This window comes from Mytilus edulis, chromosome 9 (genome assembly GCF_963676685.1).
Source record: "Mytilus edulis chromosome 9, xbMytEdul2.2, whole genome shotgun sequence".
Classification (NCBI taxonomy): domain Eukaryota; kingdom Metazoa; phylum Mollusca; class Bivalvia; order Mytilida; family Mytilidae; genus Mytilus; species Mytilus edulis.
Genome location: NC_092352.1, coordinates 85,312,120 through 85,333,779, shown reverse-complemented (window position 1 = coordinate 85,333,779; position 21,660 = coordinate 85,312,120). Strand labels below are relative to the sequence as shown.

The window sequence follows — 21,660 nt, the reverse complement described above, 5'->3', positions numbered from 1 at the left end:
TCAATATAATATGATTTTGTGACTCCATATGACATGTTCATTTGACTCAATATGATATATTCATGTGACTCAATATGACATGTTCTTGTGATTCAATATGACATGTTCACGTGACTCAATATGACATGTTCTTGTGATTCAATATGACATGTTCATGTGACTCAATATGATGTGTTCGTGCAACTCAATATGACATGTACGAGTAACTCAATATGACATGTCCGAGTTTATCAATATGACATTTCTTGTGACTCAATAAGACATGTTAGTGTGACGATAAATGACATGTAAGTATGACTATAAATGACATGTTAGTTTGACTATAAATGACATGTAAGTATGACTATAAATGACATGTTAGTGTGACTATAAAAGACATGTTAGTGTGACGATAAATGACATGTAAGTATGACTATAAATGACATGTTAGTGTGACTATAAAAGACATGTTAATTTGACTATAAATGACATGTAAGTATGACTATAAATGACATGTTAGTGTGACTATAAATGACATGTTAGTTTGACTATAAATGACATGTAAGTATGACTATAAATGACATGTTAGTGTGACTATCAATGACATGTTAGTGTGACTATAAATGACATGTTAGTGTGACTATAAATGACATGTTAGTGTGACTATAAATGACATGTTAGTGTGACTATAAAAGACATGTTAGTTTGACTATAAATGACATGTAAGTATGACTATAAATGACATGTTAGTGTGACTATAAAAGACATGTTAGTTTGACTATAAATGACATGTAAGTATGACTATAAATGACATGTTAGTGTGACTATAAATGACATGTTAGTGTCACGATAAATGACATGTTAGTGTGACGATAAATGACATGTTAGTGTGATGATAAATGACATGTTAGTGTGACGATAAATGACATGTTAGTGTGACTATAAATGACATGTTAGTGTGACGATAAATGACATGTTAGTGTGACTATAAATGACATGTTAGTGTGACTACAAATGACATGTAAGTATGACTATAAATGACATGTTAGTGTGACTATAAATGACATGTTAGTTTGACTATAAATGACATGTAAGTGTGACTATAAATGACATGTTAGTGTGACTATAAATGACATGTTAGTGTGACTATAAATGACATGTTAGTGTGACTATAAATGACATGTTAGTGCGACGATAAATGACATGTTAGTGCGACGATAAATGACATGTTAGTGTGACTATAAATGACATGTTAGTGTGACTATAAATGACATGTTAGTGTGACTATAAATGACATGTTAGTGTGACTATAAATGACATCTATTTCATTTCATGTATTGTTGAAGCATCTTTCACAAAAAGTTTAAACTGTATGTAAACAAAAGATGTCCACTGTTCAATGCTGTAGTTGGTCCTTGTTTACGTTTCTGTTGAAATTAGACTGAATATTACATGTTTGTATGACTGAACGCCTTATTTGATGACTGAACAGGACATGTTTTTTAAGTGTGTTTACATGAAAGTTTGTGTGACTGAAAATGACACATTTGTACAACTAGTACTGTAAGTGATATCTGTTTTATTCTATCATTTGCAAAAACTTCTTGTCCAAGAAGTTAAAACTTTATCCTACTTTAAAAGGGCTTATTGTGTTCAACGAATAAACATATCTTCAAAAGGCAATGTTTACAAAGATTAGCAAAACCACCAAATCAAGTATCCACGAATATACAAGTTTTCAGCAATCCACGAAAATTGATTATCAATGAAAATACATGAATCCACAGGATATCAAATAATCCAATGTCTGTTAGGGCTATTCCAGGGAAAACATGTGGGAGGGCTTGGTGGGTATAGGGAGGGTTAACAAAACTTTTGTATACCCAAACATCCATAATTTTTATTTTTATTTGCAACATACATGAAATTGTTGTTTGCATTATGTGGTGTCCTAGACTCTCATCATTAAATCTGAAAAAGCCATTACACATTTGATATGTTCGTTATACATGTATGTGCAAAATAAAATATGTAAAAAAAACAGTCTATTTTCTTTTTATTTTGAAAATTAAAAAATGACCTTCCAACACACACTTGCACAAATAAATTACTATATATCCATTCTCAATTTTACTATCACAAATATTCCCATTTGTCTAAAAAATAAATTTCACAATTGTCTAACAAACATTTTCACATTGGTCCCACATATCTTAAAAACTTTTCTACCTCAAAAAAATTGTTGTTAATAAAATATAAAAAAATAAAATATGAAAAAAATTAACCAGGATAAAAACATTTAGCTTTCTCCATGAGTATTATCCTTTTTAGACATTAAATTTGTGAGCTTGGATATAAACTTCTTTCTTTTGCTGCTGCCTACAAAGATAAAGAAAATTTGATCACATTTAATTTTTAACACCATTTCAAATCATTGATCAAACCAGGATATCCAGTAACAATTACAGCTTTATCTGTAAGACTTTAAACTTATCTGTAAGACTTGTAAATTACCAATCAAATATCTATCAATTTTATGAGATAACAATTTACAGTAATGCTTAAAGACATCGTTGTTATTTTTTTTCTTTTATGTTGCTCTTAGAATTCTTTTGTCTTGTTAAAAAAAATATATGGGGGGAGGATTAACCTGGTACATATATCACTCCAGTGTAATATGACTTTAAATAACTTTAAATGCCAATCTCAAGATATCTGTGTATTACAATTTCAGAATGGATATTTGCTCCATATAATACAAATTCCTTGTCTGTAGACAAAGTCAACTCAATTAGGGGATTCATTTGACCATTCTGAATTCCAGAAGCAGACTATGCTTCACAAATCTAATGTCCATCTTTGCTAAAGATAATCTGACCACACTATAATCTTCTTTTTGTTCTGGCAATTATAATATCAGCCAATGGAATTGAAGTTTGTATCAATACAACAAAACCACATGATTCTAAAAGGTCATTACAGAAAAAAGTAAAACTAATATAAAAAAGAAGATGTGGTATGATTGCCAATGAGACAACTATCCACAAAAGACCAAAATGATACAGACATTAACAACTATAGGTCACCGTATGGCCTTCAACAATGAGCAAAGCCCATACTGCATAGTCAGCTATAAAAGGCCCCGATAAGCCAATGTAAAACAATTCAAACGAGAAAACTAACGGCCTTATTTATGTAAAAAAATTAAGCATTGTGAGATCTTGAAAGGCAAATCTTTGAAACTGGATCTGGATTTCATTCAGTATCACTTTTAGCAAATTTCAATTGACCATGTGAAAGGAAATTAAAGCAACTGTTACCTACCTTTACTACTTTTGTTTTGTTTATCTTTTTCTTCCATTTTATTAACTCTGTCTTTTGTATTTGAATCCACCATGGGATCTTTAAGTACCATTTTTAAGGCATCTAATTGTTGTTTTATTTTCTGGTATTCCTATAAAGTATAAATTAAAAATAAAATCTGAAAAATTATAAAGAGCCTGACATATCATATAGATACATGGTTTCATTAAAGACAATAAGTTGAATAGCAGTTAACGGTTGGTTTTCAGTTACAGAGCTAGAAATATTAGAGTGTTTCTTACTTTTCCCAAATTAAGTAACTTAAGGTGGTACCCAACACTTTGACTAAAATTAATTTGCCTCGTTTAATTTTCATAAAATTTTGACAAAGTATTTACTTTGACCATTTGACAAAAATATAAAACTTTCAAAAAATTTGAACCAACCATTTTATCAGAATAATGACACTGGTAATATAGCAGTTTGACAAACACTGATTTTGATCAGTGAGAAGCTTAATATTCCCTTAACAACACAACGTAATTAAAACGTTTAGCTGATTTTACAGAGTTATCTCCCTGTAGTGTTAGGTACCATCTTAAGTGTTTAACAGTTACGTTTTCTCAATTTCTGTCAATACCATTGTAGAAACTGGTGGTTTTCCTAGAGAAAGCATTGTGATGTTTTTAGTTTCATTTTTTTTTTTTTTAATTTTCATGCCCTTCTAGCTGAAGCTCTGCATTGTTTACTCATATAATCGAGCAGCAAGTGTAAATGACACTTTATAAATTTAGTGAGTCAGAAGCTTTTTTGTGGATTAACTTTCATCACCCAAAGAATTGAAAGCCAAGGCTGGCTGTATAACTATTTCAATACAGAGGACCTAAAAGGAAATACATACAATTGCCAAATTGATGCCAACTTTGCCTGAAAGAGTTTGAACATTAGTTTTTTACATAATTTGTTAATCTATAAATGGAGAAGTCAAGAAATGTACAAATGTATCTAATAAATCAAGTCAGTAGAGTAAGTAATTGTTTGAAGTATATAGCAGTAGAGTCAATTCACAATTAATCAGCATTAAAATGAACTATTTGTAAAAAATTAACAAATTTTCTAAATCTTTTTTTTCCATGGTTGTCCATGAAGAAAATCTGCTGGTGCATTATTTCTATTGCAAAATACCAAATATTGTTGGTCCTTTGTCAAATTTTGTTGGTCAAAAATTTCAGACCACCTCTTTTCAAGAACTCATATTTAATGTAGTGTTGCACACTTATATGTGTATTTTTTTTACTTGATGAAATCTTCACCTGCTTTATACTATATATATTCTCTATTTCCAACATACCTGTGTGCACTGATATAATGTATCAAATTCTCCATTTTCTTCTTTTTCTTTCTTCTCTTCTTTCTTTACGGCTTCTTTTGATAATTTGTCTTTTGCTGTACCCGACAGATAATATCCAGCTTTCTCAAATAAAGCATGTAATCGCTTTTTATATCCCTGAAATCATTAGAGTTACACATTTTATAATACTGGTAGCTCACTGAAGCCAAATCCTAGAACTTGAGCATTGTTTTTAAATTATTGAACTAAAATTCTATTTAAAAAATACAAGTCTAAAACCATTCAAACATGAAAACCAACAGTCTAATCTATATAAAAAGCTGGAAAAACTAATGAACCACATCAACAGACAACAAGCACTGAATTTACCATGATTTATCACAACAAAAATTCCAGAAATTTAAAAATGTATGAGAAAAAAATTATATTTTTCAACCAAATCCCCTATTGTTCATGCTACTTTTTTAAAAACTGACAACAATATAATTCGCAGTGAACTCTAACATTTTTGTATTAGTCAAATGGGAAAATATGGTAAAGTTTTTACCTTATTTGTAATTTCTTCGTTCACTAGTCTACCTTCTATTAACTCCCACTCATTACGTAACTCCTCTGATAGTGTGGGGAACACCAGCATGGCATGAGGATGACAGGCGTACGGAGTGTTAAAGTTCATGTGATACTGACACGTTGATGGTTCTGATACATTCACAATTTCATTTTTATTTCCACATCTCAAGAAAACCTGCGAAATTAAAATAATCATATATTTCTTATAATTAATTCTACAACAACACAGAGATCTAAAATTAAAATGTAAAGATAAGAAGCATAAATGAGTTGGGTATCCAGCTTACATGTTTCACCCTGCCACATTCTATATAAATGTGCCTGTCCCAAGTCAGGAGCCAGTGTAAATCAGTGGTTGACGTTGATTGCTTTGTTTCATATTTGATTTTTGCTCATTATTTTGTGCATTAATTAGGCCTTTACTTTTCTTGTTTAATTTTTTTTACATTTGTGATTTTTCGTGGCCTTTTATAGTTAACTATGCTGTATGGGCATTCCTACTTGTTGAAGGCCGTACAGCGACCTTCAGCTGTTAATTTCTGGTATTGTTTGGAGAGTGGTCTCATTGGCAGTCCTAATACATCTTTTTTTTATTATGTTAAGCAGAAATGTAACAATTGTTGATGCCTCACTTTTTACCTTCATTGATCTAAATAAGTTTCCACAGTTATCTCCCTCTCTCATTACCATGGCAACAAAGGTATTATTATGAATTTCCCATTCCTGCCAAACACTACAAAATAACAATGTATAAAATTTGTGTTTACAATATCCCTAAGAAATTAAATCTGTAAATATTTTGTGGATAATTGACCATTTTAATCAAATGTTTATTTGTGATCTCATTGAAATTTGTTTATTTAGAACTGCAAAAGGTAAAATTCTTCTTTGAATAACTTTCTGTTGATTCATTACGTGTATTATTCAATATTATAAATGTTTCATTATTATAGTGTCTCTTTTGAATAAGGCAAAAAAAAAACAACTCTTTATGGTATTGATATAAAATGATTAGAAATTATGCCAAGCTCAGAAATAGTTGCAATTGATATATTCCTTACAAAATAATTTCCATGTTGCTTCACAAGTCTTATACAAGGGTATTATTAATATCAGGTTTAAATACAATCAGCATAAGTTGTTGAAGTTTACCTAGATGCCATTAATTTACTATTTGGATCCAAATTACTAAAACTTTCAGTTTATGAATGCAAGATTACCTTCCCTATGCTTACATTGTGGCAAGTATCTATTACATATATATATAAATAATAGTAAATAATAATTGTATATTTGTGGTCACTTTAACTTTATTACACTGTGGTAAAATAAGTGACTAAAAGCTGAAAAAAATTATATATAAATCAAAAACTAAAATGTCAACAAATTCAGCTTTCTCCAACTTGATAAATAACCAAAAACTATGTCTGAAAAAGGAGATATAATTTGATAGCACCAGTAAGATTAAATGGTAATTTTTGTAGCTTCCAGAAAATATCTGTATTTTATTCCATTCTATTTATGTTATCACCAGATTAGAGACCAGAATGTGCAATGGTTTAAAAGGGAGACAATCCACGAAAATATGTTTATATAAAAATTTTACACAAAAAACTAATCTTACCCCAGAATTCCATTATAAGGATTCCATCTGTATGAATCTTCATGTTGCGATACATTAGAAAATGGACATAATTTATATGTATATCTGCAAAAAAGAAACAGTCACATATATGTATTAATTGTTATACCTAAATTTCACTTATTTGTTCAACATGAACAATAATTCCACTTTTAGACCAGAAAATAACGTCAGATGAAGCAGGGTGTTGGGATACTCAGGTGTCTTAAGACAGGTTACACTGTACAGGTAAATAAGGATATACATCATGTACATGTGTACAAAGTCTGTAATAATTATATACATTGTCCATAGCGAACATAAACAATGTTGTCTTAAACTTACGAATCTATTTGTTTACTGAAACATTTGTTGACCAATCTTGTTAGGTGTTGAGGCCCAGAAAACTTTGATGGAGGAACTCTCATCTTCAACTGGTTGTCTTCTTGCTGGGTTTGCTGATTGTTGAAATTGTTCATTCTAAAAATAAATATCTTATATAATTATTAAGTTTGTAAGTAAATGCTTAGATTTAAGTATTATAGATTTTACTTAAAATCTTCTAAAAGATTGTCATGATTGTACACTAGTTTAGAAAATATATGTCAATGTTCTTATCTTACAAGAAATATGGGGTCACAATTTGACAATTAGACTTTTATCACTGATATTAAAGATGATAAATAGTCATGAAAATTATCTAATACAATCAAATGATCTTAAGATATATTTATGGATGTTTTTTTTCTTCTTTGAAATATATATATGCCAAACATGTTTACAAATCAGTAAAGTAAAATCTTAGACTGGCATTACTGGTGGATCAGAACTTAATGTTTTGCTTTCAAATTTTCGGTTGTTTAATCTAAAATGAGGCATTTTTTGTTTTTAATTTTTTAATTTAGCGAATACTTACATTTGTTATAAAAATAGAATGTTGTATGATTGCCAAATTCAATGAATGAGATAACTTCATGTATCTACCTGAGACCAAAGGACGAGGATTTAAACAACTATAGATCAATGTTCTGCTTTCAAAAATGAGCAAAAATCTTAAATGTTCAGTAAGTTATAATACAATGTTATAATTGTCATAACATTTTCAACGAGGAAAGCAGAGGTACCTACCCATAGCTTGATGGTTCTTCAACTATCTTCATATTAACCATTTCAATACCTGTAAAACAAATAGGCAAGGTGTTAAGGTGTTATGGGTACATGTATGCACTTATTAGTTGATTTTCTACATAGGGATAATAAAGCAATATATTGATCAGCTGATTTTACAAATATGAAGCATTGTTTGTGATAAGGTGAAGCTGATCAAGTGAAAGGAAAGCATTTGATTGCAACTGTCCAAAGTTTTTTAGTAGTTGTCGTTTGATGGTGTGGTTCATAAAACTTAGTGTTTCTTGTTTCTTAGAGTTCCTTATATAGATTGTTAAGTTGCTTTATTTCAACTGTCATTATTCTAGCTGCCTATTTTCAGGTTTGTTGCTTTTTCAGTTTAATATCGGATCAAATTGAGAATGGAAATGGGGAATATGTCAAAGAGACAAAACCCTACCAAAGAGCAGACAACAGCCAAAGGCCGCCAATGGGTCTTCAATGGGACTTTGATTGTAAATTAAACACCAAATTATAATTTGTTTCTTTCAAACAAAACTTATGTTTTAAAAGCACACTTCTGGTTTGACTCACACAACATTCTTCAAATGTCCATACATGTATGAGAGTACATTGTAGGAATGGGGTACCCACATGACAAATAAAGTAAACCATTTGTAAAAATAATGTTCGCAAGCTATTTGTGTGCCATTATTTGACATTTCAAAGCTTCCAGTAAAATGTTGAGTCCCACAATAGAAAATATCTGATGCCACAATGGAAAAGTGAGTTTTGTATAACGTGAAAAGTACAAGCGGGGCAGAACTTCGGGTCAACCAGCACAGATTTTCAAATAGCGTTAACAGGATAATTAAGATGTATATACTTATGAAAAATTGTTCAGTGTTTGCATGTATTAATATCATTTTACCTTTTAAAACGGTAAAATATTTTATTTTATTTTATTATATATATATCATATTATTATATTATTTAGCATGGGATGGAAATTGATTTTGATGAAGAGAGAAGACAAATTCTGTCCTTGCTCCCAACTGCCATGGTTGCCTCACATCAGCTACACACTGGACGGTATACATCTGTACATATGTGTCGAGAATACCGCGGGAGTCAAGACGTCGCAATTTACCGTTATGTATCTAGGGTTGACGTCAGTGTGGGACGTCGCCTTAGCAGTTCTGTTATAATGAAGTAAACGTCAAACTGTATGGTTGTATTGTTTTCTGTATACGATATTAGAAGTTAGCCTCGACATTTATGGTGCCGTGACCAAAAGGGAAAATGAATACAAAACTGAAAGCCGTTCGTTCTGGACATAAAGGAGCAATTACAAGACTTTGGAAGAATTTTGGAGATACGAGACACTTCCGAAATAGAAATTGAGGACGTCACAGCTATTTTAGATTCCGTGTTACAGAAAAAAAATATTCTTAAAGATCTGAATGATAAAATTGTGGACGCAAGCTCGGATGAAGACGTGGTGGATGAAATTCAACAAACAGATGAGTACATGTTCGATTTAGATTCAAAAATTTGTCAAATTAGAAAACTCATTAATCCCTCCCAGTCGAAAAGTCATAATTTACCCGTCAATACTACCGTTTTTCAAGCTAGTAACGTTACTCCCTCTGATACACCCATGCATACCTTGATTTCACCTACAGCAAATAGTGTACCCGCAAGCGACTCCTCTCAATTGAACCCGCACGCCAATTGTTTCACGTCGACATCTCATGTACAATCGAATGCAGCCTCGTTTTATACAAGTAACCCCGCTATATCAGAGATTATTCCTACTACGAACCCGTCTATGCATATTCCAAGTTTACATTCGTCTTCTAGCACAAATAATCAGTACCACAAATTACCAAAGTTGAACTTGCCTACTTTTAAAGGGAATATTCTAGATTGGCAATCCTTTTGGGATTCATATGAGACATCTATTCACACAAATCCAACACTCAGCGACGTACAGAAGTTTAACTACTTAAAGTCACTTCTACAGGGAGAAGCGTTTCAGATCATATCAGGTTTTTCTATGACAAACACTAATTACGGCAAAGCTATTTCGTTGTTACAAGAGAGGTATGGACAGATACATACTATAATACAAACATACATGCAAGCTCTACTTGAGATTTCGCCTCCGATTTATACTTTAGTAAGCCTCCGCAATTATTATGACAAAACTGAAACTTACGCACGAGGTCTAGAGTCACTCGGACAGACTACAGACACTTATGGTTCACTACTGGTACCTGTTATTCTGAACCAGTTGCCCACAGAAATACGCCAAAACCTAGCAAGACAACACGGACCGTCAAGTTGGAATTTGAAAGATTTGAGGAAGAGTATACTTAACGAAATTCAGATCATGGAGGCGGGAAAAAATACAGGTACATATCTCGAGTCTTCAGAAAGTCACTTCACAATCGCATCTACATGTACATTTCATACAGGAATAGAATCACCGCGAATACACACAGTACACAACGCGAAGAGCCAACCCCGGAATATTACGGAGAGACCATGTGTTTTTTGTAAAGAGATACATGCGCCAACAAACTGTACCAATATAAGTGATAGCACAGCCCGAATGTCTATCGTAATTCGTGATAATTTATGTTTTAACTGTTTAGGAAATCATTATGCTAATGAGTGTCAATCGAAACGCACGTGTCGACACTGCAACCAGAGACACCATTCCAGCTTATGTAGTGCGAGTAATAATGTTAACAGCGATGGTTTAGCGTTCATTACAAGCAATACAAATAAACAGATTCAATCTTCACCCGTCAATCTTATAAATGACACTGAAAACCAGGAAGATACTAAAGTTTTGCATTCATCGACACAGATGCGTACAAATGTGCTACTGAAAACGGCGGTAGCTCCTGTATGGGCAGGTAATATATCTATGGATACGAATGTTTTATTTGATGAGGGTGCACAAAGATCTTTTTTAACAGAGAATCTAGCGAAGAAATTGAATTTGAAAACTGAAGGAATTGAAGTTGTACACCTTTCGGCATTTGGAGAGGACAACACGAGCACGAGAGAACTACGCACAACCATCGTTTTTATCGAAACCGAAAATAGTCGTAAAATTCCGATTGAAGTCCTTATTGTTCCTACCATAGCAGTTCCAATACATAATCATATGCGGTACGTTAACCGAAATATGGATTATCTGAAGGGATTAAGACTCGCTCACCCAGTTACCAAAGACGATTATTTTGAGATATCATTACTTATTGGTGCCGACCACTATTGGGACTTTATCGAAGCCAAAGTAATACGAGGAGATGGACCGATCGCGATTAAGTCAAAGCTTGGATACTTACTATCAGGACCCTTACAGCCGGGTAGGGTACTTTCGTCTACGACATCCAGCATCTCAGTAAACGTACTGGTTTCGAATAAATCAGAGGAATTTGGCTTAGAAGAAATTATAAAGGAACAGACACGTTGCCAAATTATCGAGAGAGTTGAGGAAGCAGAACCGACAGGGAAAATATCAAAAGATGGACTGAATGATACATATCTATTGAACTGTTGTGACTTATTATGGACTGTTACTAAAATATTTGATTTATTGACTTACTTTCAAAAACCTAACATGATACTATTCATTGAAAGAAGGAACAGGTACACAGAAAAAATGGACATACTGTGATTTGTGTATACAAAATAGACTCATTGGAATCTAACCGAAAGATAACTAGTCTGGAAGCTAGTGACTGTGCTAAAGTTAAGTTTAAGTTTTGAATTTAAGAGACAGTAATTTTAATTTTATTTTTCTTGATTGTAATTTAATTTTGATATTTACTTTTCGCCGCCCGGAGAATGTCGAGAATACCGCGGGAGTCAAGACGTCGCAATTTACCGTTATGTATCTAGGGTTGACGTCAGTGTGGGACGTCGCCTTAGCAGTTCTGTTATAATGAAGTAAACGTCAAACTGTATGGTTGTATTGTTTTCTGTATACGATATTAGAAGTTAGCCTCGACAATATGTACCTCAAGATTTTGGGTGATCAACTGAACTTTAGAACGAAGCAATTCTTTTTAAAATCCTTTCAAGATCAACAGAATGCTTGAGCAATGAAAAATTGTTCAGTGTTTGCATGTATTAATATCATTTTACCTTTTAAAACGGTAAAATATGCATGAAAAAGAAGGTAAAATATGATTTTCTTGCACATCTTAACAAACTGTTGATGAATTATCTCCCCCTTGTCTATTTTCATTTTCAACAACTTCCGTTCAAAGTGAAAGTAGAAATGACCCATGCACCACAGTGACTCTGTCAATAAGTCGGAGTTCGTAATAAGTCAGTACATACTTCTAACTTGGTCACAAGAAAAAGAAAAGAAGAAATTGTTATGGTCAATAATACCATAACCAAACAAACTTCCTGATAACTGTTTATTATTTGCAAAATAATGTGACAAGTGATGTTGCATCAGGTTTTTATTTGACTTTCAGAGTGAAATTGCCATATTTTGATCTTGAACTTCATTTTTACATTTTTCTTCGTCCATCAGAGTTTACATTGACAGGATGTCTAAATTAGGAGAAACAATTAGAATCACTGCTCAGGAGATTGATGACAAATTAATCCCAATAAAAAATTCACTAGCAGATTTTTTAAAATCTGGATTTTCAAAGTTGAACTCTGTGATAAAGTTTGAACAGGTTGCAAGCCAGACAGATGGCGCTGTTAAAGCTGCTGTAAATACCACATCCGAAGTGCCAGTACCAGATGACCCAGCCGTACGAATGATGATTGGTAAACTTCTTTCAACAGGCCTTAGTTTAGTAGTGTCTATTGGTCTTTCATATTTTCTTGTTAAACTTCTGACAAATGCACTGGATCCCACGAGAAAAGAGAAGTCCGCAGCTCACCAAAAGGTAATTATATTTTTTTAAATGATTTCAGTTAGTTTTAATTTTTTTTCAAAATCAAAGTTCAATTTAAGCTTTATTTAATATAGAGGAAAATTTGTACACAGAAAATGTAAGCTTCAAAGAAATTAAATGGTCTTTATTACAAGCAAAACCTTACAAGCATTTACGTTTAAAACAAAGCAAGCATACCAATTCATTTGTACATCAGCTTCCAAATGCTGTTTTTCCTGGAAAATTTTTATGTCACAAGGCAAATATGTGCTCTTATATGTTAACATAGTAGATTTTGACTGCCCTCTATCATGTCTATCAGCATGATTAACTTTGCCTCAGTTGGTAAGCATGGTAATGTGATGGCGTACTTTTCCAGCTAGGAATCCCTAAGTTTGGATAGAAAATCATGATGTTTTGTTTACATTTACACAATAAATGATTATGAGAACAAAGTTTGAACATATCTGACAGTTTTTATACACCCGTCAAAATTTTGATGGGACGTATTATGGTATACAAATGTCCGGTGTCCGTCCGTCTGTCTGTCCGTCCATCTGTCTGTCTGTCCGTCCGTCTGTCTGTCTGTCTGTCCGTCCGTCCGTCCGTCTGTCTGTCGTACCGTCCGTCTGTCTGTCCGTCGTAAACATGTCGCACCGTAACTTGAGAAAGACTTATCTAAATTTCATGAAACTTAATATAGTTGTTTCTTATGATGGTCAAATGATCTGTATACTTTTTGGTGAAAATCAGATTTAAACTTTTTGAGTTACGGCACTTTGTTACTGAAACAGGGATGTGTTTTTATACGCCTGTCAAAATTTTGACTGGACGTATTATGGTATACAAATGTCCGGTGTCCGTCCGTCCGTCCGTCCGTCCATCTGTCTGTCTGTCTGTCTGTCCGTCCGTCTGTCCGGCATAAACATGTCGCAACGTAACTTGAGAACGACTTATCCAAATTTCATGAAACTTTACATAGTTGTTTCTTATGATGGTCAAATGATCTGTATACTTTTTGGTGAAAATAAGATTAAAACTTTTTGAGTTACGGCACTTTGTAACTAAAACAGGGGTGTGTTTTTTTCACATGTGGCACCGTACCTCAAAAACGATTCTTGATTATGGCTTAAAACTTTAAGCACTTCTTAGTTATATTAATCTTAAGATCTGTATATTTTTAGGTGATGATTCAAAATTTTATTTTTTAGTGTATTGAGTATTTTGTAAAAAAGGGGGAGTTTTTTTTTACATGTCGCGCCATATCTCAAAAACGATTTATGATTATTGCTTAAAACTTTACACATGTCTTTGTTATATTAATCTAAAGATCTGTATACTTTTTGGTGATGATTCAAAATTTCATTTTGGAGTTATTGAGTATTTTGTAAAAAAGGGGGAGGTTTTTTTTTTACATGTTGTGCCGTATCTCAAAAATTATTTATGATTATTGCTTAAAACTTTACAGACTTCTTTGTTATATTAATCTAAAGATCTGTATACGTTTTGGTGATGATTCAAAATTTCATTTTGGAGTTATTGAGTATTTTGTAAAAAAGGGGGAGGGTTTTTTTTTACATGTTGTGCCGTATCTCAAAAATGATTTATGATTATTGCTTAAAACTTTACACACTTCTTTGTTATATTAATCTTAAGATCTGTATACTTTTTGGTTTTGATTCAAAATTTTATTTTAGTGATTTTTAGTTTTTTGTAAAAAAAAAACAGGGTGGGGGGTTTCACATGTCCCTCTGTGTCTGAAAAAGAATATATGATTATAATATTGCTTAAAAGTTTTCAGAAACTATTTATGATTATTGCATAAAACTTCCACACAAGACGTCTGGCGTATCATGGGCTCATGGCGCAGCTGTTTATTTCATTTAGCAAATATAGTTAACTTTTCATGCTAGTTTTAATCTTATGTTTTATACAGGCTGCTATGATGTTACAAAGACTAGGAGTCACTGATGTTAAGGTTAGTATAAAAGTAGCTTTTATATTGAACTTCTTATAGACTGATTTATCACAATGTATTAAAACTTATTGACTTTCTTGAAAACTCTTTAACAATATAGCTTAATTTGAAAAGTACTCTAAAGTTATATATCATGTATGTATGAAGGGTTAGTAAATTTGTTTGAACACTTTCAACTTTTTCTTTAAAATCCTCTTCTTTACCAGTTAAAAATCAATCTCAGGGTGATGGGGGTACAGAAATAAGTTTACTTTTGATCTTTCTAATGGCGGGCAATATAGCTCTTGCCAAAGTGTATGTTCCACTGGCTACATGTATGTGTGTTGAATAAATTTGAAGCCATGTCTTGTGAGAATGAACACCTTAAATCTTCTGCCTCATGTAGAGATAGTATCAAGCTCTTTGCATGCTTAGGGGCCCTTGAAAGAACTCTTTGACAAGAAATGTTTGAGGGGTCTGTAGTTGGTCTGTTTCAAAGCAGAATTTCTGTCCTCATTCAACATCCTTTTTTCCAGAGATGTTCTAAATTCTATGCCCATCATACAAGTGGACCACCCCCTTTTGTAGGACCGCCCATCATACAAGTGGACCCCCTTTTATAGGACCGCCCATCTTACAAGTGGACCCCCTTTTGTAGGACCTACCTACATGATCTATGCCCATCATACAAGTGGACCCCCTTTTGTAGGACCTACCTACATGATCTATTGTATGTAATGTACATTGGTTCTCGATCTTAACATGAAATAGGTATTTACCTCTGAACTTTTATAGCAATCATGATAGATCAACAATCAATTAAACTGCATAAATTGCCAATTGATAGGCTAACTTGTTTCTAAGCGTATCTTATCCCTGACCAGTTGGAATTTTCATTTTCTGATGGTTCTGGCACTACTCCTTTGTTTTTCTTAAACATATTTAAAGCATAAAATCTTTTATATAGCTTTCAGATTATGAGTTATGCATTGCTGTGAATCTTGTTGACCCTGTATCCATGGGGATCACATGGGATGATATTGGAGGTCTTAAAGATGTCATCGACCAAATCAAAGAAACTGTCATCTTTCCATTCAGGAGAAGAGAACTCTTTCTTCATTCCAAACTTCTCCAACCACCAAAAGGTATTTATAATTGAAATAAAATTTGGTAATAGTAAAAATCAATGAACATATTAATGCCACATATCAAATTATGATACAAAATAGATACATATTTTGTTTTATGTTCAAACAGAAATCATAGGTTCTTTTTGTATTTCATCTTATTACTTTTAATTATTCAGTTATTTTTCTCTTTTGCTATGTTTCCCATATGTGTAACTATGGGCCATTTAGACTTTATGATATCATGGTTTTTGCTCATTGTCAAAGGCTGTTTAACAATGTTTAGAACTAAAGTTGTTTACATCCCTATCCATTGGACTTAGGTGAATAGTTTTTTCTTTGGTAATCTGTATACTGCATTTCAGCATTTTTATGCTGTTTTGAGCAGTTTGGAATAATTTAACTTATAACATGGAAAGCATTTAAACAGGATAAAATGTCGTAAAATATGACAAATGTAATATAAACTTAGAAGGAGTCGTGAGTTAAGTTCAAAATGTTTAAAAAAGTGTTTATGAAATGTCATATTTATAAGTTTGTGTATGTTTTGAAAATAACCAAATCTGTTAATAATTTAATTAGGTATGTTGTTGTATGGACCTCCAGGCTGTGGTAAAACCATGATCGCCAAGGCAACAGCAAAAGCAGCAGGTATGGACTATTCTTACACTTTTTTTTTAGATCCTGTAAAGAATGGATAAATTGAGATAGAGGGTGAAATTAATAAAAACCAAAGGCAGGTTATATACTGTTTCCACAATAGACACATTTTACCAACATATTATTAACATTTTCTTAAGAAATTTTTTTTTATGTATCACAATTTCTCCCAAAAGATTTTATAAAAGTTGAATTATTTTAACATAATATAAAAAAGAAGATGTGGTATGATTGCCAATAAAACAACTGTCCACAACAGACATTAACAACTATACAGTCTTCAACAATGAGCAAAGCCCATACTGCATAGTCAGCTATAAAAGGCCCAGATATGACAACGTAAAACAATTCAAACGAGAAAACTAACAGCCTTCTTTATATAAAGAAATGAACGAAAAACAAATGTGTAACACATAAACAAACGACAACCACTGAATTACAGGCTCCTGACTTGGGAAAGGCACATACATAACTAATGTGGCGGTGTTAAACATGTTAATTTGTGAATCATTTTAAGCTCAGTAATTCAGTATTAATTCTTTCATTTGATCCAAATGTCCAATTTTAAAATACATGTATATGATGTTATATATACTTTCAGGGTGTAGATTTATCAACCTTCAGATCTCTTCATTAGTAGACAAATGGTACGGAGAATCTCAGAAACGTGCTGAGGCTGTGTTTTCATTGGTCAGTATTTAAGAAATATTCATGAAAGAGAGAAAGTTTTGCCTCATATCTAGAGGGATACACTGTTAATGTCATCTTCATTCTGCTAAAGAATGAATGAAAAAAAGAAAAATATCAGGCTTGAAACTTTAGATAAAAATCAATACTGGTATTCATTACCTCAGAAAATTAAAACAGTGTATGATAAGCTACTTTGTTTTGGAAGAGCAAAAAAAATACAAATTATATTAACCACAATTAAAAGCTAACCATACTATGTTCATATAAAACCTTGTACGCTGTCCCCTACTTGAAATGACTTGTCTTTTTTTTGTTAACTTATATCAATGAGTTGATGCCCTAATAATGTTCACTTCACATATTCATCAGATGATAAATCAAATTAACTTCATTAACTTCTCATCATTGATTGGAAAATTGCAATATTTGAAAAATGTCAAATCATTTGAATTAAATAGAAGGAGATAGCTGCTCAGTAATACAAAAACCACAAAGTGTCTATGATATTACAATAATTTACCATAGATTTAATGGAAGGGCCACTTGATTTTCTCTAAGTTATGTTTGAAGTAAAGCAGTAATAGTAATAAATAACTGATGTTTGACAGTGTCATTCAAAAAGTATAGTTACATACATAGTATTGGTACAATGTTGGAAAAGTATAGAATTTATTTGTATGAACTTATAAATTATATTTTTTTTTATTGTTTTCACATTTATATTTTACATTCAGATAATTATATTTGTCAGCATGTATGCACCTGTAACATGATTTAGATTTTTTTCTTTTATTTGTGTGGCTTGCAGGCAGTGAAGCTACAACCAGCGATTATATTCGTAGATGAAATAGGTATGTTTAATGTTAGAGAACTTGACCTGGTTTACTCTCTATTAATAATCAGGATAATGGTTACCAATAAAAAAATAAATTATGGTATGATTGTTAATGAGACAACTATCCACATGAGTCGAAATTTCATGGAGGTAAGCACTTATAGGTCACCATACCATCTTCAACTATGAGCAAAAGTTAAATAGTATAGTAAGTTATAAAAAACATGACAGAATGTAAACAATTTAAACAAGAAAGCCATCGGCATGATTTATGACAAAACCAGGGCTGTCAAGTTTTCATGAAGCAAATGCATGAGATTTGGCAAAAATTGTAAAGATCAAAGCGAAAAAACAATAGATCAAAGGAAAATTCCGCCAAATAAGCATGAAAATGTGTGAGTCTCACATTTAATGTGTGAGACTTGGCAGTGCTGCAAAACAATAAACAAAGATGACAAGTAGCAACCAGGCAACCACATTACAGGCGCCTAACTTTAACATCTACATAAGGATTGATGAAATTAAGAATTATAAAATTCACATTAATGAAGCCTTTTTCAATAGAGAATGCTATTTATACATACACATTATGGATAGTTACAGATAGGATTGTGTGTATGGTGTGGTTGTTTGAAGATACAAGCCTTTGAAAGAAGAAAAAACATGTTTAAATTAGCAAGTAAAGGATGCTGCTTGATTTTCATATTAAGAAATTACTGAAAAGCATTGGAAAAATAAGATAAATTTGAAAATATTCATTCATCCAATATAAATGATTGACTGAGATGTGTTTGTAAATTGTTTACTTTAGAACTACATGCATGTGAATAATAGTTAGAAAGTTAGATCATTGTGAACTTTTACATATTATACAGTATTTAATTCAACCATCTGAAATTGAATATTTTTTGGCCAAAATGTTTTTAAGAATGATTTAATTACTACAATAATGTAATACATATCATAATATATGTATATTATATTATGTAAATTTAGTTTGCACAATTATTTATTCATTCATATTAATGTGTTCCCTATTGGAATTTTGAAAACAAATATTTAAATTTTAGATTCCTTTCTGAGATCAAGATCTTCCACTGATCATGAGGCAACAGCTATGATAAAGACTCAGTTTATGAGTCTATGGGATGGTATTATAACGGACCCCCAGTGTCAGATTATGATAGTAGGGGCCACAAACAGACCCCAGGATGTAGACGCTGCTATACTCAGGAGAATGCCTTGCCAGTTTAAGATTGGAAAACCTGTAAGTCAATAATTGTACCACCACTGTAGAGCAGGCTAATTTCAATTCACTGTGTAGGTCCTTTCATATGTTTATAAAATGGTTAAATAATGTCAATTCAAGGAATATTTGCTTTTTAAGGACTCATAGATTTTTTTAACATTTGACACTGATGCTCATTCAGCATTTCAAACCCTTGAATTATGGGAAGATTCATTGTTTGTGGAACAAAGTTTAAATAAACAGTGTTTATTTATCAGTAATAAAGTAGTTACAATGTATAAAGATGTATAAAGATGTATAAAGATGCTGTTATCTAATTGAAATATATAGTACCCAGAGTGTATGAAATCTTTTAAAACATTGAATTGTTAAAGACATTGTAAAACATGATGTTATAAGTGAATAAATGCTTACTTTCCAATATTTTAAAGGTTAACTATTTATCAATTATTTTAGTTGGATATGAAATACTTATTCATGTACTGTTTTGTATATACAGGCAAAAGAGCAGAGAAAACATATCATGAGAATAATACTAGAAGAGGAACAGGTATACAGTTAATGTAGTCTTCACAAAAATTTAGTTTTCTCAGATATCATAAAACTGATTTTTATAGTTTGAATAGATTACATTTATAAGTTGTACCTGTTTTTTAAAGACCTATGACATTAGTTTGATTTTGTTCTGAATATTCCACCTTCTTCTGCGAAAGTATCAGTCAATAGACCATGTCTGAAGGGGCAGGGGCCAAATAGTCTCTTTGGAAATGAGATATGCCAATTTCCTATGCAATTGTACATTAAATATCATCAAACCTATAACAACTTATTCTTCTTAAATGGATCTAATCACAAACTTATACAATATTAAAGCTGTTGACAGAAACAAATAGCAAAACTTTCACTTTTTCACTTTATCAAAATAGTCAACTTACTACAAAGATGAAATATATTATAAATATTTGAATGTGTGGCAGTTAAGCATGTTAAAAGTGGTAGAAAAACGACTTTGATATTTTTATAAAGATCTTTATGAATTATCAAATGTATCGGAAATGAAGTTCTTTTAGTGGGAGGTTCAAATTTTAGATAAATATGTTCTGCATCATGAAATTTATTTAAATCCAACTGTTTTATATGAAATAATATGATGCAAGTAAGCCAGATGATTTTTTCCCTTTTTAGGTAGCTGATATAGATTTGAACAAGTTAGGTGACTTGACTGATGGTTTTTCTGGTAGTGATATAAAGGAGGGATGTAGACAAGCAGCATTATTCAGAGTACATGAAGTATTAGAGGCTCATAGAAATTTACATGGAGTCGATGCTTTGTAAGTACATAAATTTTACACCAACCCTAAATGACTAGGTTTAATCAGCTTTGGTACCTTAGGTGAGTGTTTTTATCAGCCTTCCTCCATCAATATAAACTGGCTGTCATGAGATGGTTATTAGTGTTAAGCACTTAAAATCAATCAAAGGTAATAAAAAATAAAGATTACAATTTTCAAACCAAATACTAGAAGATTTACTGAAAAAATGTAATACTTGAGAACATTTACATAGATCACAGGCTCAGATTATATTTTGAAAGGGAGGGGGGGTCCCAATCAAGGATAAAGTGGAGATTTCAACTATGTGTCCCCATTCAAATGCATTGGGCGTCCCAAAAAAAAAAGGGAGGTTCCAACCAGGATCTGCCACTGAATATAGTAGAAAATTTCTGACAAGTCAAGTGAGATTTATTTATAAATTGTTTTTCATTGATTATCTTGTAATTAGATAAGGTCGTTATTTTTCTTGTTTGGATTGTTTTATATTTGATATTTAAGGTCCTTTTATAGTTGACTATGCAGCATGCTCTTTGCTCATTCATGAAGGCTTTATAGTCCCTGTAGTTGTTGATTTCTGTGTCATTTGATCTCTTGTGAGAGTTGTATATTTCACAATTACACCACATTTTATTTTTATATACAGTCTGTTTCTATTCTATTTTGTAGTGAGATTCCAACATCAGATTTGAGAGATATGAACATGAGCGACCTTGAATACGGAATACACCAAGTAAAGGACTCCAAGGAACTAATGGCTGGAAGTTTATCTTATCCATTACTAGACTGATTCTTGATAAACTAACCAATGAAAGTTGTACATTTATAGTAATTTGTTGTCATACATTCTGTCATGGTGATGTGAAATATTTATAAATTAAATTTTAAATAAAATTTTGTCATGTTATAGTTACTTTGATATGACTCGTATCTAAACATCTAGTTTACTTTACTCTGC

The 21,660-nt window shown here is 31.9% G+C and overlaps 2 protein-coding genes across 3 annotated transcripts; one reads left to right on the top strand and one right to left on the bottom strand.

The window, feature by feature from the left end:
- Positions 1–1,852: 1,852 nt before the first annotated feature.
- LOC139489240 (N-acetylglucosamine-1-phosphotransferase subunit gamma-like) lies at positions 1,853–12,197 on the bottom strand. 2 transcript variants are annotated; one of them, XM_071275471.1, is made up of 9 exons: positions 12,099–12,197; positions 7,953–8,001; positions 7,170–7,304; positions 6,828–6,911; positions 5,843–5,936; positions 5,181–5,378; positions 4,634–4,789; positions 3,304–3,433; positions 1,853–2,358 (listed from the first exon to the last, which is right to left on the bottom strand). In XM_071275471.1, exons 1-9 carry the CDS (start codon positions 12,154–12,156, stop codon positions 2,279–2,281), a joined length of 984 nt encoding a protein of 327 aa, XP_071131572.1. In that variant the 5' UTR covers positions 12,157–12,197; the 3' UTR covers positions 1,853–2,278. The 2 variants fall into 2 exon arrangements, with proteins under 2 accessions (XP_071131572.1, XP_071131573.1); XM_071275472.1 differs by having other exon boundaries at positions 2,159–2,354; positions 3,300–3,433; positions 12,099–12,194.
- LOC139489239 (outer mitochondrial transmembrane helix translocase-like) lies at positions 12,198–21,638 on the top strand. The gene is made up of 10 exons (XM_071275470.1): positions 12,198–12,865; positions 14,790–14,831; positions 15,778–15,955; positions 16,520–16,588; positions 17,199–17,287; positions 18,096–18,138; positions 19,193–19,389; positions 19,871–19,921; positions 20,557–20,702; positions 21,372–21,638. Exons 1-10 carry the CDS (start codon positions 12,515–12,517, stop codon positions 21,490–21,492), a joined length of 1,287 nt encoding a protein of 428 aa, XP_071131571.1. The 5' UTR covers positions 12,198–12,514; the 3' UTR covers positions 21,493–21,638.
- The last annotated feature ends 22 nt before the right edge of the window (positions 21,639–21,660 follow it).